The sequence below is a fragment of the Spodoptera frugiperda genome, chromosome 11 (genome assembly GCF_023101765.2).
Source record: "Spodoptera frugiperda isolate SF20-4 chromosome 11, AGI-APGP_CSIRO_Sfru_2.0, whole genome shotgun sequence".
Lineage (NCBI taxonomy): Eukaryota > Metazoa > Arthropoda > Insecta > Lepidoptera > Noctuidae > Spodoptera > Spodoptera frugiperda.
In genome coordinates, this window is record NC_064222.1 from 10,355,037 (window position 1) to 10,373,594 (window position 18,558).

The 18,558-nt window shown below is 36.8% G+C and overlaps 2 protein-coding genes across 4 annotated transcripts in view; both read right to left on the reverse strand.

The window, feature by feature from the left end:
* The window catches only part of LOC118274692 (LIM domain kinase 1), a 28,198-nt gene extending 21,687 nt beyond the window's left edge, over positions 1–6,511 (reverse strand). For both annotated transcript variants that reach the window (XM_050697057.1, XM_050697056.1), the window contains exons 1-2: positions 6,355–6,511; positions 4,493–4,583 (exon numbers count right to left, since the gene is read on the reverse strand). In XM_050697057.1, the coding sequence (XP_050553014.1) occupies positions 4,493–4,583; positions 6,355–6,376 (113 nt within the window). In that variant the 5' untranslated portion in view covers positions 6,377–6,511. The remainder of the gene's footprint in view (positions 1–4,492; positions 4,584–6,354) is intronic.
* An 84-nt stretch (positions 6,512–6,595) lies between these two features.
* LOC118275009 (collagenase) lies at positions 6,596–10,965 on the reverse strand. Of its 2 annotated transcripts, XM_050697080.1 has the most exons (9): positions 10,851–10,965; positions 10,395–10,452; positions 9,969–10,143; positions 9,274–9,443; positions 8,916–9,017; positions 8,022–8,164; positions 7,531–7,645; positions 7,343–7,444; positions 6,596–7,267 (listed from the first exon to the last, which is right to left on the reverse strand). In XM_050697080.1, exons 1-9 carry the CDS (start codon positions 10,896–10,898, stop codon positions 6,831–6,833), a joined length of 1,350 nt encoding a protein of 449 aa, XP_050553037.1. In that variant the 5' UTR covers positions 10,899–10,965; the 3' UTR covers positions 6,596–6,830. The 2 variants fall into 2 exon arrangements, with proteins under 2 accessions (XP_050553037.1, XP_050553036.1); XM_050697079.1 differs by having other exon boundaries at positions 6,596–7,444; positions 10,851–10,964.
* Positions 10,966–18,558: the final 7,593 nt, after the last annotated feature.

The following is an 18,558-nucleotide window of genomic DNA, read 5'->3' on the forward strand; positions in this document are numbered from 1 at the left end:
TTAGTTTAAGTGCTAACACTTAAACTAACCCCTTTCTTGTACTATACATATAAGTTATTGAAAATGAACAAGACTATAACAATTACGAATTATATCAAAACTTAAACTTAACAATCTTGGCAACTTACACAGCGATCAAGGCCAAGAACCTTAGGCGACCTTTGTAGACGCGACACGAGCGAAAACATTTGGCAGCTAGCAGCAAAAATATAACAAAACTTAGGCCAATAATCCCGAAGTTTATCCGTTCGTAAAATGCTCAAGTTCATGAGGAACTAGTCTGGGAAAATGTTCCATGTTTTTCTCCAATCATTGTCTTTTGTCGGTAGCAGTTTGGGGTCAATGTACGCTTTTAAGGTCCTGCTGGGCTAGACATTTTGTTATTTATACCCTTATTTTCGTGACATAGATTTATGAAATGTGTATGAGATAGAAATGGTTTTCTTTTCCTTTGTAATGTCTAACGGTTTTTATCATTCATCATGTAGGTTTTCTGTTATTCTATTTCCAATATCTTTCAGATACTATTTCAGTGACGAATAAGTTTACATACACCTCTGCTAAAAAACTTAAAATATCGTACCAACAATTATTATACTGACCAACACAGTTCTAGAATCATTTTTGTCACTTACGATAATTAAATAAGAAATAAATATATCGCCACAGAAAATAAAAATATTTATTTAGGCAAGCACTGAATAATACCAGCAAAAACGCAAACAAAATAACCAGGAATATCTGGACAGAGCATCCCAATCATCCAACGACTTCTCCCGCTGAGGCGAAAGGGAGTATCAGACTCTTAGTGACTAAAAACCACCCCGTTCATTCTCTTGCATTGAGCCGGAGCCCCGGTAACCTGTTACGTTGTCCGCAAAAGTAGATTATCTAATCTTACACTTATTTACTTAATTGAAACCTATTACCAACGGGGTATAAATAGAAAGCTATAAAATACGACCTCCTTCTTCCAGAACTCACCCCTATGACGTAAAACTGCGCGCCATAAAATCACGTATTGCTAATAAAAGGGATAATGGCCTACTATTTGACATAATATAGGAAAAGTTCTGAAGAAATGGTTTTATTCTATGTTCTTACAAATTTTCCATACCCTCGCTGCACTTAAAACTCCTTCAAAAATTCCTATTCACAGGGAGAATTTGAATGAAAACTTGTTCAGTAGTTTCTGAGTATATCGCACACAGACGAAACCGACTGTCCTTTGTTCCACATTATAAAAATAGGTAGCTATGTAAGGATCACACGTTATCTATGATCGCACTAAGTACGATGAATGCGGTGAATTTATGTTAATACTGAGAAATTGTGAATAATTGTTGTTTTGTTATTTTCACTCTTATCTACACGTTTACGCATCATATTCTATAAATAATTCTTTGACAGCCTCATTGTTTGAGGTTCGAATGGTTGCCATGTTCAAAATCAAACAAATTGCACCTAGCTTTACTGACAGACTATTAATTATTTCTTTATTTGTTGACGTTTCAAAAGATAATCATTTTCAAATCAATGTAATGGAATAAATGGTTTGCCTTTTTTCGACTTTTGACTTTTGGACTCAAAATTCATTATTCTCTGTAATAATAATAAAGTCTGAATAGAATTGAACCCTATATTTATTTGTTGTGTGCAATTAGGGCAGTCCGCTTAGAAAGATAAAAATGATAGATGATAGAAACGTCCTATGCTATTAGATTTGTAAGGTTTTCGACCTACAAATAGATTTTAGGTCGACCTCTAACTAAGCACTTGAGTTCTATCAAAAGTCTATTATTAGGGGCTTATTGATTGCTTGTACAATGTGGTGACGGTATAATATTTAATACATTTGTCACCCCTACTCTGTACGCAGGGGTCATTAGAACCGATTAAGGATTTTATTATGTTATAAAGCCGGTAAACGAGTAGATGGATCACCTGATGGTAAGCGATCCCCGCTCACTTCCCGCTGGACACGAACACCCGAAACACCAGAAGCGTTACAAGTGCGTTGCTAGCCTTTTGGGGGTTAGGAATTTAAGGGTTGTTGGGGAATCGGGGATTGGAAAAGGGAATAATCCGGTAACCTCACTCACACAAGGCAAGCGTTGTTTCACGTCGGTTTCTATGAGGCCGTGGTATCACTGTGGTCGAACCGGCCCATTCATGCCGAAGCATGGCTCTCCCACAGTTAAAACGATTACACGTTTAATAAAGACCGGGCAGCAACGCTCTCTAACAAACCTGTACCTTTTAAAATGTGGTCTTCAAGTCTCAAACCCGCCTGCTAAGTGCGGAGATTATGGCAAACCACCCAAGTATGGGGGATGTTGGTCTGATTGCGCCGGTTTATAGGGATCGGACCTATTAAAAATTGTGGTTAGCCATGACTTGGTCAGAGCTTCTCCCTACATATACAGATAATATTTTCCTGTTAAAATTATATTATTTCTAATATTAGCACTCTATCGTTACTGTAGTACACATTAGCTTCACGTTTCGTTGCTCATTTTTACATTATAGGTATTTATTTTATCCCATGGTTAGTAAACCGCGAGTTTAATATTATTTATTATTATTTTTAACATGTTACATAATACAATGTGATAGGGGTGAGACTTCTAACCCGTTAAGGCTGAGTACTACATCTAATTTTATCGACAAAAAAAAATAATACGGGAGGAGGGAGGAGAGGGTTCACCTCTCCCCCTAAAAATTATGGCTATTTTAATATTTTTTTCACTTTATGTGATATCAAATGTATGCGTCGTAGAAACAAAAATACTACAAACGGTAGCTAATAAACTTATGCCCGGTTTCTGAAGGTATCAGTTATACTGTCACTAACTATCGATTCAATAAAGTTATGGAAAAGATAAACCTAGGTTACCTATTCTTGCGTTTCTGAATGCGCGAAGAGCCGTTCTATAACTATGAAACCGATAGCTAGTTCCTTATTACGCCACTAGATGGGTCTCATAAAAAAGTATCGACTAAAATTAATTTTATCAATTAAATTAGTTGTAAATTATTATGAAATATTTTATAATAATTTAATTATTATTAGATGTGTGGCCACAAATAGTTTTCTTTATTATTTACAATAATTATATATACAGCGGCTGCATGAACAACATCACTGACAGTTCTTTAAAAAATATACTATCAAACTCATTAGGAGTTAGAGCAATGAGGTTTTACCAATTATCTTTACATATAATAAATCTGTAGAAGGGTCAATTCTGTACATTGAAAATATTGAAAAAAATAATTGCAGGGGTTGTTACTGGATCGATACCAAACCCAAATATGTCTGCCATCTGTCTGTATGTCTGTATGTTCAGGCATCACGTGAAAACTAACGGTTCGATTTCGATGAAACTTGGTATGCCTATCTATATCATATACCTTACTATCTTGGGCATAAAATTGGATACTTTTTATCCTTAAAAAAATACGTAGAAAAAAATCTTTATTTTTCAGTTTTATTCTACAGAACGCGAGCTCAACAGCAGTACCTCTAATAGAGGGATCTCCTTAATTATTATGGGCCTCGACGTATTTGGTTCCAATCAATAGATAAGATGTCTTTGCCAGAGTTACTCAAAATGGAGAAATAAAACTTCCACGCGAGACCGACATCCGCGCGGACGGAGTCGCGGGCGGAAGCTAGTATATAATATCATTGAGTTAGAGTTAAGTTTCGGGGTACTGATATATTCGAAATTAACTCCAGTACTTCCACATCAGATTTTGATGAACTGCTGGTATTCATGATGCTAATATATTGTTAAAATATTTAGTTTTCACTGATAATAGTTTTAAATAATACGTATAAACAAAAAAGTTTATGTAGCTTATGTCACAGAATGAAACGTCAAATAGTTATGGAACCGATAAACGGCGAGCATTGGCCAGTTAAGTTAATCGAAGTTTATTCGGAGTTTAACTGACATTACGTTGTTCAGAAACGCACATTCGTAGGTTATCAAATCAATAGTGCAAACGAATAGATAAACTGTCGATAAAAGTAACTCAGAAACTGGGCATTAGCTAACTAATTAATTACTCTTTTCATATGTTTGATGTTTTCGTGAGAAAAAAAATTTTCTATAATAATAAAAATAAAAAATAATTTCGCTATTTTTCAATATTTTCAATTGGTGTTTCAACCCGCCATATAATTTTATTGTCATTAAAATTAGATGTAGTACTCAGCCTTAACGGGTTAGAAATCTATCCTATCACATTGTACATTAATATTTTTTCATTTCAATTTAATAAAGAGCCGTTAGACCACCAAGGCCAGAGCCCAGCCATTTGGGTCAAAAGCAAAAAAACAATAATTTCCTTGCAAATTGCAGTTGGTTAAAATAGACTACGCTGAATGGACTGAATGACTAATGTTAAAATACGGATATGTTTTTATTGAATTTTTTAAGATGTTTTTTATACTTATAATATTCATAAAAATTTGTAAACTTACCGAAAACAGTCTTTATGCCAGTCTTGGTTGAGTGCGGACACGTAGTCATCGTCACCGATATCATTCAAGCAGCCTGCACATCCGGGGGACTCTACAACACAAATTATAATTATAATACCTTTAATTTTGCAACACATTTCAAATGTGGGAGAGCTATGCTTTGACACGAATGGGCCGGCTCGACCGGAGTGACACCACGGCCTCAAAGAAAACTAGCGTGAAACAACGCTTGTGTTGTGTTTCGTCGTGTGAGTCAGGTAACTGGAGGTTCAAACTCCACACGTCCTAGCTCACTCCAAAGACGCGCGATTTATACATCATCAGCACTTATAAGGGCCACACATTCAGTTTCAATCAACTCTTCCAATATCATCTTGAGGAAGCTAAAGACATATACAAGGTGACACTCTGTACTCTGTCTCTAATTCACTACCAACTGACATTTCACAGGTTGTCATAAAGACAAGGGCACGGACTCGAGTCCTTGGGAATTAAACTATTTTTTTAATACATATATATATAAAAAAAGAACTCTACCAACTCCCATCGGACAATTTTCAATTCATTTCCATCATCCTTTCCCACCCTGATACCAGTCTGTACTTCTTTAAAAACAAAGCTAAAAAACTTAGATTTGATCTATTCAATCAATTCTTTTAAATTAACTAACAATGTATAAAATCATGGTGAAATAAATAAGGGATACAAATGACATTCAAATAATAATCATCCTCACAATTTTTCCTTAAAGTTTATCATGTGTCACTCCCTGATTCATAAGTCACTGATGTTAATACCTTATATACCTTCTATTAAGGGGTATTAAAATAAGAGAATATCTGATTCAAACAATATTTAAAAAAAATGTAAAACCTTCATAAAGTAAATTTAAGATGAGGTATAAAATTAAATGAAACCATACAAAAGAGGATTGTTAAAAGAGATTATAACTGTCTATGACCTGCGAACATGTTTGGTTAATAATATGTGATGAAGTATCAGCTTGATCTAGTTTAGTTTTCAAATATTGATGTGATTATACTATAACCTGTAGCCTGTTTTAATTACTGAATCACATGGTACATGACTAATTCATTATTAAAAAAAATTAAGACCAACAAGATTTTTTTCTATATTTTGGCAATCAAGTCTTCAATACTGTGGACTGGAAAATCAATGGTTATGGAACTCATCACGAAATGGTTATCTTCAAAATCACATGAAACAGGCCGTTTTAAATAATGCTAATAAAAGTATTTAATGTTTCCTAATATTCTAAGTTTACGGTTACAATTTCAGTAACCATTTAGCTATATGGGTTATTAAATATGTAACAATATTATTATTTAACTTGACAGACCTTTAACAATCCTTAGTTACGCAAAAAAACCAGTTCCGTACAATAATTGTTATTCATAGAATAAATTAACTTAGTTCTGTCTTAAACCAACAAGTTATGTTTTCTTCAAAACTATTTTTTTCAATCCTTGAATTTTCTCAAATGGCCCTGAACATCTAATACCTTTCTAATAACTTTATTATAACAAGGTTTTATACAAATATTAATTTATCCTTCAAAAGTAAAATACGGATGTAAACATTGCGATTGTCAGCTAAGGAAACATTTTAAAACACTTTTTAAAGTTCTATTTACATTTTTTTCGAGTATAACTTTATTGCAACTTGATGTGCAGTAAGTTAAAGTTAAGTTAAACAAGGCGAGGCAGGACAAACAAAAGATAAACCATGATAACTTATAAGAATCGCCCACACACTTCTCATGACAGATTCTAAATACAAAACATACGTAAATATTAATTTCACACAATGTTTAATGCAATATAACGGGATTCAAGACTTACCTTTAACATTTGGCCTCTCCATTTCATTTCAAAAAGGAATGTTTATTCATAAATTGTATGTTATAATTACAAGAATTACATGCTTGAGATTCCAATACTTTGTGAATGACGTAAAAGACAGAACTTAGTGATTTAATAGGATGACACATTCATGTGAGTGTTGCTAGCTTTATAAATCAAAGTATGGAATCAGGGAATATTAAAAGTAATAAACTATAGGAAAAGGAAATAAAAAATATAATTTTTCTGTATTATATTCGCTTTATTTTGTATTGAAAATATATCGTAGTGGTAATAAATAACTTCAGTAAAAGCATTCTGACTTTGATACATTGCTTTGCTTAAAGAACTTACATTTTTATTTTATTATTTCTAACAATAAAAAGATGTTGTTCACTCAGTAAAATGTCAGAAATATCAAAAAATTACTTCGTCTCATTACGCATAGCAAATCAGTTTCGAAATTAAATTAATATTTAATGATGTTTCTTAACTTCTACAACCTTATCTGTCTCTTGCTTGTGTTTGTATTTATCGAACCTAACCTTGACTTTAACTTTAACTTCAAGACGTTTAAGAAGTTCAGATAGTTCATCGTCTTCATCGGAATCGGAACAATCATCGCCATCGTCTCCACCAGAGCCTTCATCGTCATTGGGAGTTGTTGCGACAGTTTGATAGTCTTCAGTAGTCGGTCGAACTGGCCAAGAGGTTGTAAAATCGGGGATAGAACTTGTAGGACGAACAGTGGGAACATCGTCGGGAATTGTAGGACGATCAGTGGGACCATCGTCGGGAATTGTAGGAACAACAGTGGGACCATCGTCGGGAATTGTAGGAACAACAGTGGGACCATCGTCGGGAATTGTAGGACGATCAGTGGGACCATCGTCGGGAATTGTAGGACGATCTTCGGGAGTTGTAGGACGAACAGTGGGACCCTCGTCGGGAATTGTAGGACGATCTTCGGGAGTTGTAGGACTAGGGGCGGGAGTTGTAGGAGTAGTGGGTTCAACTTCAACTAGATTTTCAAAATCAATGCCAGTAACTTGTTCAAACCAATTAAGGTAAGGTCCCGGACGAATGAAACCTGAAAAGAGACATTATATTAATATTCAAATCACAATTTAAATTAGATATTGTAGTAGCAGCTGAAAATAAGAAAAAGAATATTACCGGCGGGAAGGCCAGAGTGACAACCGAAGTCTCCACCAGCTACGAAGGAGGTCACACCGATGAGAGTCGGAACTCCGTCAGAACCAACGTGCACAAGTGGACCACCGCTGTCTCCCTGAGAACATGAAAAAAAATTAATCAATAAAAATAAACCAACGACTCTACTATCGACAAATACCGACACAACTAAGCTAAAGAGGCAGTGGATTTCATTTATCGTAGAACTCGTCTTCATTGGGGTGAGGCAAATATATTTCCCCTACATCTTTGACATCACCGTGTGTCGTTAGAACTTATATCATCAGAACCCTTAGTACCAGTTTGCTTTACGCTTAACGAAAACGAAACGAGAGCGCGTTCGGCGTTCTGATTAGCCGGCTCGAATGAACCAACCAATCAAAGCCAACTGAATGCGCTCTCAATTCGATCTCGTTAAACGTAAAACAAACTCATACTAAGCGTCCAGATGCGTCACATGATAGAATGATTACCTGGCATGTAGATTGAGAGGTAACATTGTAGAATCTGGCGCAGATAGAAGTCTCGATGATGATGCCACTCGTGAAGGTGCTGCCGCAGGCCTGGTTCGAGATTGCAGTCAGGTACACCCATCGCAGCACCTCGGTAGTAGCGCCTAGTATTGAGAAAATATTACGTTAAATGTTCTGGTGTAAAAAATGTGTTATAATATTTATACTTATGAATGGTAAAAATGTACTTTTTATCGAAATATCAAATCATCGTAAGCTAGGAGGCGAAGTTAAAGTTGTTCAAACACTATTCACCGCTATTGAGTTATGAAATCAACTTCGTGATCTGTAGTCGCACACGGCACATTAAATATATTTTTATCTTTAAAAAGTATTGTGCATGTTTTATTTATCTTTACAAAATTAGACATTAGCTAACTTCTGGTTTTTTAACGTAGATTAGTTTGTTTTTGACTTATCTTTTATCAGATCAATATTGATAGCACTTCCTACCGCAGTAATTAATAAATTGTGCGAAACATTAGATAGAGATCTGTGTTGACTAGGCTCTGACGATAAACATTCAATTATGTTAGTGTTTTTACCCAGCAATGTGAACCTAATACACAATGCCTAAACCTATTACACGTCTATCAATTCCTGCAAAAGATAAAGATGTTATGATTATCTATTGAGACAAAACTGCGTATCGCGATATAATAGTCCTACTATCTAATTAAAATAACTAAAATTGTATTTTATAAATTATTTGCCTCATTTAAAGGCAATATGTATTTGTTTTATTGTACGTGGATACCTACATAATTTAAACACACTAAGTTAATACCTATTGGCTATGTATTTATATGAAAATATTTTTCTTTCCTTTTCCATTTTTATGCAGACGATACTAACCTCCAGTCCATGTCCTGCCGTGTCCACTGGCATAGACCAATGCGCCTTCATAGTTGCGGTACGCGTCAGCTCTCGGCTGAATGCGGATACGTTGCAGACGGACTGTCAAAATAAAAATTATAATTAATGAAAGTAAAACAGCATCTCTAGGTACGTTATAGGGAATTGATGGTTCACGAGTATTCAAAGTAGAAAACGTTTTTGATACACTGATGCAAGAGCCAATTACATTAATCAAGTATTGTTTTTCATTAACAACTGTTACCCACTACCAATCTAGATAGAGGTAGGTACATAATTCATCAAGTGAAGTTTATGTTTTATATAAGAAATAAATAAACACATAGAGTTATCTTACAGCTGTATGTGACAGGGCTCTGAAGCTTGACAAGACCGATATCGTGGTGTTGTACAACAGTGGGTTTGCTGTTATCATACAGCGGATGGTTGTAGTACTCGGTGGACTCGCTGATGTACTCCGGATTGGTGAGCGAGACCACGCCTCCGCGGACTACTATAGTTACACGGCTGGAAACGTAAAGGGCTGGTTAGAACACATAAATATTAAGAAATATGATCGTAAAGTAGAAAAACAAGACACTGTGGGCACTCTGTTCTGTTTTTAAATTAGCCTTATGATTGTGCTACGTTGAACTTTGAGAATCTTCGATTTTATAGCAAGTTGGGTAAAAAGATAATTTCATCTGGTAACACTGACAAGAAAGAATATTGGGAAGATCGCAGTAAGATGACTCTCTATAGTTTTTCCTACCCTCATTGAACAAAATGTATGAAGTTATGTATTTAAATAGATACACAATAATATTACCTACTGGCGTCAACGTAGGTAATGCCTATAATTTATTTATAACAACAACAACCTATTCAACGACCTGTCATGAACCTTTACTATATACCCTTTATTTACCTTAAGCTATAGTCACCACCAAGTCCTCGAGTCCCTATATTTTTAGATTCTAAGAACTTCACAAAAATGTTTCTTCATTTTCACACTCACGTCAAAATGACTAATAATTATATTTTTTTACATACCCAGCAGTACAATGAGCTGCGGTGATGACCCATTCCCTGGACGCGATGGATCCTCCGCAGGCACTCACACTGCCAGTAGGGTCCACCATTCGGAGAGCAGCATGGTGAGGGTGCTGGCCGGGCTCTGCCTCCCAGCCAGACACGATACGAGAGCCTGAAAGTACGGCTTCCTCCTCTGCAAGAAGAAAGAAAAGTTAAAAAAAGAACAAGAACATAACAGGTTCGACGTTAGTTACAGATCTAAAATGTAGATGGAGCTTTATTCAAAGTTTGTAGCAGTTACAGCCAACAGATAACTTAGGGAACTAATCAGAAATGGTAAAACAGGCTCTACCGCCTTAATATTTTAAGAGTTTTAAAATCCTTCTTAAGCCTGTAGGTTCTTTGGTTTAACTTGAACAATATCTAATTATTTTAGGTACTTACCGTGTTTGATTACATTCTCGATGAAGTCAGGTTGCACACCGGCGTAGCGTGCTGATACCTGTAAAATTAAAATATCCAATTTGAAATTAAATTATACTAAATTTCGCAAGTGGATTTCTATTAAGAGTTACTTTTCAACGTATTTTAAGCCACTTTATAATAGGAGGTACACTTTTACAATGTAACTCCCACCTTTACGCCAAGCCGGAGCTGCGGGCTACCGGGGCTTCGGTTTAAATAGCAGGAGTAGACAGTAAGAGTTTGACACTCCTTCTCGCCTCACCCAGGCGGGAGAAGCCATTGGATAATTTACCCCATCAAAGAAAAGCCCCATATAATAGGGAGAGGGTGTAAACCACGGGTAAACCCTTTAGCACAACACAACTTCTTGTACTAACAGACCGGTATCCAAATGCCTAGATCTAGTATATCTAGTAGATCTAGTATTGTACCTACCTGCAGTACCGTCACCAATAACAAAAACAAGCCTGTCTTCACCAACATCTTCGCAACCACTGCCTGCTGCCGAAACCACAGCTACTATTTGAACTTGTTCGCGGATTAGAATCTAATCACAATTACTATAGAGATCAAAATCAATTAATTAACACGATAAGATAAATAAATAAACGATTCTGTTAACGTTTGCCGACAATATGATATATTTTGATCCGTCATTCGTTATCAATTTTTGTTAATAGGTACTGGCTATCCGGCTCAGATTTCTAAATGTGGAATTCCCAACTTTTCTATATAGTTTTCTATTTTCATTTCATTACACAGTTCAATAAACTAAAACCTTATATGGGGAGCCAAGCCAATTACCTACCTGTTTGAAATTTGCTTTGGTTTGTGGTTTTATTTGTATTCAGTATCGGGAACCCCGTCATTTTGTTGGCAGATAAATTATATTGCTATTAGTTGCTACGCCTAGGTAGGGTACACTGGCATTAATCTGTGGGGTTTGTTTCATTGATCGCCAGCAAAGAATCGCGATGACAGGTTCTTGTTAAATTTCTTTTTGATTCCAATTATCGTTGTCCACCTGTTGACCTCTGTGACCACCATCTTGAAAGACCCCGGTCTGCACTAGCATAATCAAATTTAGATAGATAGTTAGGTGTATCTAGCCTTTTTTAAATCCAGTGGCTTCTCCCGCCTTGGGTGAGGCGAGAGAGACTGTTAGACCCTTAGCTGTGCCCTTAAGTACTAATTAACCCAGGGCCCACCCCGTGGTAATAGTGGTACTTTTAAGCAGAAGCAGGAACGGTACTACTCCTCGTTAAAAGTTGGTGGTGGTACCAACGTTTTAGTCATACTCACTTATGTATAACTAGCAAATCCAACGAACTCCGTTTCGCCATCAATGATTTCCCCTATTTTCCTGCTTTTCTATTGAATTTTTTCTGAACTTTCTATGCGATAGACCTCACGGAGCCCGAGACCTTTCCAAAGAATGTAAAACCGTGGAAATCGGTTCGTGCGTTCTGGAGTTATAGCGTCAGGAAGGAAAACCCGAGTTATTTTTATATTATAGATTAATAATTGTGCATCGGAGCATCGCCTTAACATGATAATTTTCTAATTTGATTCCCACTATCAGTACACCCATTGATCAATATTAATTAACTTATCAACTAAAGTGTCAAAAAAGACAGCAGAGTTGCAGGTTTTATGATTCCGTAATGTACGTCAATATTGATAATAATATAACGTTTAATACGTCCTACTTCTTTTTTTATATACCTAGTCTTGCCATAAATATTGAAATAAAGCAAAAACATATATATATCTGCAAATAACATTTATTACTTTGACAGTGTGTTATTTAATACATTAATATACAACAATTACCTAAAAATATAAAAAGCTTATTTAAAGTGGTCTACAATACAGTCCTTTAAACGTTGAGGCCAGTTATCAATAGAAGCACGCACTCTTTCCATGGGAAAATTCTTCACTGCCAATCGTATAGATTGTTTTAGGGACTCCAAATTATCATGGCGTTTAGAACAAGCTGTACTCTCTAAAACTGACCATAAATCATAATCCAGTGGATTAAGATCGGGACTAGACGATAGCTTCCAACCAAGACTGCGTGGACCGAGCTTTATGACCCGGCGCCGAGTCTTGCTGGAAGGACCATACTTGGTTATTGAACATGGTGATGTTAAGAGGCTTAACTACCTTCTCAAGAATGGTATCTTGATACACTTGTGCCGATGTTTTGATACTTTTTTCAGAAAAATATGGCTCAGTCACTCCTTCATAGCTAACACCACACCAAACCATCACTAAAGTCGACACTACCAACACAGCACTCTGTCGATTAATTTGGGAAGCTTCCTTAGAGCTTTGATCATAAATACAGTCATTTTGTTTGTTAAAATGTTGCTTAATTGTAAAAAATTTCTCATCCGTAAACAAAGTTTTTCTGTGACCTCTCTTTGCGCTTCAGTAGTTGTTTCTATTTTACCACCCTATTCTTCTTTGAATTATTTTATCAGTAAGAAATGACCAGTGCGCCTCTTATAGGCTGTAAGTCCTAAGTCATCTTTTAAAATACGCGACATAGTTCTAGGTGCTATCTTCATTTCCCGAGATAAAATCTTTTGCTTTCGGACAGGATTTCTTCGAATTCTTTCCCTTACTGCTTTGACCACCTTTTTCGTACGAACACTACGTGGACGGTCAGATCTTTTTCTGTCACAAACAGAGGAAGTCTCATTGTACATTTTAATAGCCTTACTAATACCAAGTGTATGGAGAGTTTTAAAAATTGCATTTGGATCCATACCTACTTTGTGTAATGCAATCACAGCGATTCGGTTCCCTTTATCATCCTACTCCATTTTAATGTCGCCAAATATTGTACTACTGTAATATTGCAAAATATTGTACAAAAACTAAAAATAATATATTCGAAATTTAAATGTAATATTTTTTTTATTTTTCGTGTAACATGGCCAGACTATGTAGAATAATTTGATTTCCACGGACTCGAGTCCATGCCCTAGTCATACAATTAGTTATAAATAGTTTTACAGTCGATAATACAAATATATTACATGCTACACTAACCGCTAATTTTACCATACAATTATCCATATACAATACACAATACTACATTACATGAATTACACTGGCTTTACTGGATCAACCCACTACCAGATGAGCGAGCCGACCTGCTCCAGCAGAAGGCACCCGCTCGCGAGCATGACTTGTGAGCCAGCCCACGTCCTTCTTCATTTTTTTTTATGTTCAATGGGCCGACGTTTGGCCGCTATCTCGCCTGCTGGTAAGTGATGATGCGGCGATGAAGCACGTCTGCCCATAAGCAACCTATTCACTCGGGCTTTGAAGACACCAAGGTTATACCCATCAGGAAACACAGACTCCGGCAAGGAGTTCCACTCCCTAGCAGTTCGCACAAGGAAGCTTGAAGCGAAGCGCTTCGTGCGAGTGGGTGGGATATCCACCATGAAACGGTGACGCCTCGCCGATTGTCTGGTGGTTCGATGATGGAAAGGACTAGGAGGAATCAAGTTGTCATTTATAAGTATGCACTACAAGTATGAGACAGGTAGGTATCGTCAAGTCCGTGACCGACCGCTGATAGACTACGGGCCCCTCCACATGGGTTTATCATAATCAGGCGGGATGAGGTTGCATTTCAAAAGGTTCAGTTTAAACAGAGCGCTGCTGACCAGTCTCTATCAAATGCCTAAAGTAAGAAATCTTTGTTCTTCCCTATCGGCCCTTACGACGCTTGTAACACATACCCCGGATAGGTATTCACGACCTACCTAAAGGAAAAACCCTAAATAGCTTCATACGCACAACAATTATCTTCAGTTTACATTAATTTAATTGCTTAGATTTTAGCTTTAGATGAATTCAGTTGATCGCAATCAGTGTCTGATTAGGTAGCCTATCGTTTGCACGTGAGTGCTGATTTTTAATGATTTCCACTAACATAATGTCATAGCTATTAATCCCTCTAAATTAATAAGTCATCTGTTTACAAAATAAAACAGTTCTTTGCCTATGTAATTAGTTCCACGTAATGCAAGCCGCGCCTCTCGCTATAGGGTACAATTTCAAAGTTTCTTAATATTAATTGACTGCAACCATCCGCGTTATCAGCAGAAATATACATAACTAGCAAACCATCAATGATTTTCCCTGTTTTCCTGCATTTCTCTTATTATTATTTTTCCTGAATTTAATTTGCTATAAACTTCACGAAGCCGAGACCTTTCCAACGAATGCAAAACCGTGGAAATCGGTTCGTGTGTTCTGGAGTTATAGCCTATAGCGTCAGGAAGGAAAACTGAACTTATTTTTATATAATAGAATATGTTGTTTACTACTAAATAAAGGTTCTCTTCTAAAGTTGGTGTTTACCATAAACCCCATGCTTGTGAAACGGCTTCGAGATCGAAGAGGTTGGTCGTAGTTTAGTTCAATACGGAATCTTTTTTTCTTAGCTTTTCTAGTCTAGTAAATTGGTTGAAAATATCGTCAAAATACTTAAAACTGTAAACGTTGCATATAAAAAACATAGTGGCCCGCTCTGGCTTCGCACGGGTATAAAATATTAAGTGTGGGAGAGCCATGCCTTGGCACCAATCCCCGATTCCCCAACAACCCTTAAATTCCTAACCCGCAAAAGGCTGGCAACGCACTTGTGACGCCTCTGATGTTTCAAGTGTCCATGGGCGGCGGCAATTGCTTACCATCAGGAGGTCCGTCTGCTCGTTTACCAGCGTGTTCCCTAAAAAAATATAGTCTATGTCACTGAAAAAATGATTAAAATCGATCCAGTAGTTTTGATTTATTCATTAGGTAGGTACTGTCAGTGGCCCGCACGGCCGCACGCGTTATATTTGGAGTAATACAATTCCCCTTTCCCTATACCATGAAGATTTCCTGCCACACTCATACCTACATTACTTATTTACTTTTAAAAACAATTATTACATTACAGGCGGGCGCCCCGGCCGGCCCTCCCGCAATTTTGAATCTGTAATATCTTCGAAAATATTCATTTAAATCTTGTGCTGTAAAGGATCATTTAAGCTATTATATTGGTTAAAATCGCTTCGAAAATTAGACATTATTGGTGGTAAAAAATAAATGACAATAAAAATTTATTGTGGGATATCCATAAGAGATAGACACGAGAACTTTTCAATGTATACAAATAATTAGAACATTATTTTGACAAATCTCGTCAGCCTGCATTTGCAATGTAACCGAAAAAAAAAGATAATTAACGACATCATGCACATTAGAAACCTCAAAAATAACAATATTTCTCTACTAATTAATTAATGTTATTATACACATAAACCTTCCTCTTGAATCACTCTATCTATTAAAAGATCCGCATCAAAATCTGTTGCGTAGTTTTAAAGATTTAAGCATACAAAGGGAAATAGGGACAGAAAAAGCGACTTTGTTTTATACTATCGTCGCCTTAGAGTAAAAACCTCGGAATGCATTTTTGCTCATGCGTTTCTAGGAAGAAAACCTCGCAGCGGTTTTATGCATTTCGGATAATAATCTTAAAGCAACGAACAGATTCTGGATATTAAAGAGGGTTAAATTTCCGTATAAATTCATTAAAAAACATAAAAATCGCCATACAAAAATTTTAAAGCACACAGTTTTTTCTTCCTCCTGAAAAATTACTTGTTTTACACTTTCTAGTTTTTTAATCTAAGACGTCGCTATGTAGTGATGACATCCTGGATGTTAATTAATTGTCTATCACTTTATCAGATTGATTCTCCCTTCCTAATCTTTCCTATACCTTATTCCCCAATAACCCTTAAATTCGTAACGCCACTAGTGTTTCGGGTGTCCATGGGCGGCGGCGATTGCTTACCAGCAGGCGATACGTCTGCTGTTGTGACATAAAAAAATCTATGGATGAGATTCTAAGGAGTCTCTTTTTCTTAAACTTATTGTAAATGTGAGAGCCCTGTAATTAACTGCATTTGTTTCAGCTTGGAGTTGTCATGCTCACCCAAAGGTCTCATTGGGGCGGTCGCACGAGCATTGGATCGCTCGATTCCCTGCAACATGGTTGAGTTGGGCGGTGCTGGTGTACGTGTCATGTTCGTGAACGGGCGCTGTCAACTGGGACTGGTCAGCTCCAGACTGTATTATTTTACTGTCCTTATGGTTATTGTCTTATTCGATCTCTTCGACTGAATGGTGTTAATTTTTTTCACATAATTGTAAACCTGATTAAAAAAGAGTAACTTACGGAGTTTCTTGGAGGATGGATTGACCGACAGACAGACATTTCTTCTATTAGGTATATTGTAATATTTGCTCTGACGTTCAAAAGTGCCTTCGCGGTCTATTTGAAATAAATAATTTTGTCTTTGACTTCGTGAGAAAAGAGGTCTCCAACTTAAGGACGTTTAGAGGCCAATTATGAACTCAGTTCAGTCAAGGTAACAATTGCGTACTAAATATCAGGAAGGTAAACTATATTTCGTTGGCCTCCGTATGACCTTTAATTTCCTTCCTTTCTGTAGTCACGTTATAAAACTGTACTTTATACAATAAGTTAGTCATAATTATGAAATACTAAGTATGTAAGCTAGCCCTAGCAACGTTTAGCTTAGAATAGAACAAGCATGACAGTCCATGCAGTTACCTAGGTACTTGCTGAAAAGTTTAAACCCAGATTTGACTGCACAGTTCACGCGGTGGCTGGGCAACTGGCTGCGGTGCAACGTGTAGCGGATTCGACTCTCGCACGGAGCAACTCTTTGAGTGATCCACAACTTGTTGTTCCGGGTTTGAGTGTCATGTGCATATATGAACTTGTATGTTAGTAAGCGCCCCTACGATACTGTAGAAAATCTTAGTGTGGGGCAACGGTATTTAAAATAAAAATAATAATAAAGGGATGGGGACGTGTGCATCAATAACACGTGATTAATAAATCTGTAATCTGACGTCACAAATATGGTCATAGTTTCGTCACCCGTGTCACATGTATACCTATATACGCCATCAGTGTTAATGTTTATCCTTCATTCCTAAACAATGATCAATCAGCCCAGTTAATTCTAAGACAGTCGCTATTGTTACACTTAGGACTCGTTTCACAATGTCTGGATATACTATCTGTCACATAAGTTTATCAGGCACTTATATGAGGGCGGTGAAATAGCCGCTAGATTTGGCTAAAGGGTTTAAAGGAACGTTTAAACTCGTTAATCTATATCATTAATAGATTAATCAGCGCATACGCGGCATGTCATTCATATAGAAATTGCAACGTTGCCTTCCTTCAAACTACGCGTGCACAGTTTATTTTACGTATCGATTAAAAATTTTTGAATATTTTAGTATTTAAAAAAATAAAATTGTTTTGTTTTTGAGTGGTAATATTTTTTTAGCATGTATGGATGCTATACTATTGCGGGTTAACAGGAACGCCCTCTGTTAGTTAACATACTGTATATTGTTTTTAACAAAGCATACCTACGGCTTTTTTGTAGCTGACTCAGTAACCAACCAGTTACTGAGCCTGTACTGAATCAATGTAGGTATAGTTTTGTACCTGTATACCAATTAAGTATGTGGACTGTACTTATAAGTGAAATACTATTAAGTAGTAGGTACCTATAATAAGGTAAATATCGGACAACAACGTCAATGAACGAGAGGTAGGTCCATAGTTCATTACGTAAGCATTGGTTGACGTGACATTCGACATGTATTGATGGATTAACAAATACCTACCTACAAGTACAAAGTACATACTTGCTCACGTAAACCCCGCCGCATACGACAACTATTGTTGCAACAACAACAACTGTTATGCAGTTAGTTGCGGACTGATCCGGAGCTGCGGACTACCTTTTTTTAACATGTGGAAATCCTCATAGATACTTTTTGTCTTACGATGTGCATCAGACAGTAGGTTATGTCGGATTCTTACCGACTAAAACCGCACACTCCTTCCCTGAAAACAAGAGGGTAACTGAGCAGGTACTCGAGTGAACAAACTTCCCAGTGAGCTGCGGACTACCTAGCGGGTTTACCGGGGCTCCGGCACGAAAAGCAGGAGAAGGAACGGGGTGGTTTTTAATCAGTAAGAGTCTGACACTCCCTCTCGCCTCACCCAGGGCGG

Excerpts from the sequence above, each read along its gene's own strand:
- LOC118275009 (XM_050697079.1), bottom strand. The coding sequence starts at position 10,898 with ATGTTGGTGAAGACAGGCTTGTTTTTGTTATTGGTGACGGTACTGCAG. Across the intron at positions 9,444-9,968 it reads GCAGCTCATTGTACTGCTGG|CCGTGTAACTATAGTAGTCC; the intron begins GTATGTAAAAAA and ends TTACGTTTCCAG. Across the intron at positions 9,018-9,273 it reads GAGCCCTGTCACATACAGCT|TCCGTCTGCAACGTATCCGC; the intron begins GTAAGATAACTC and ends TTATTTTGACAG.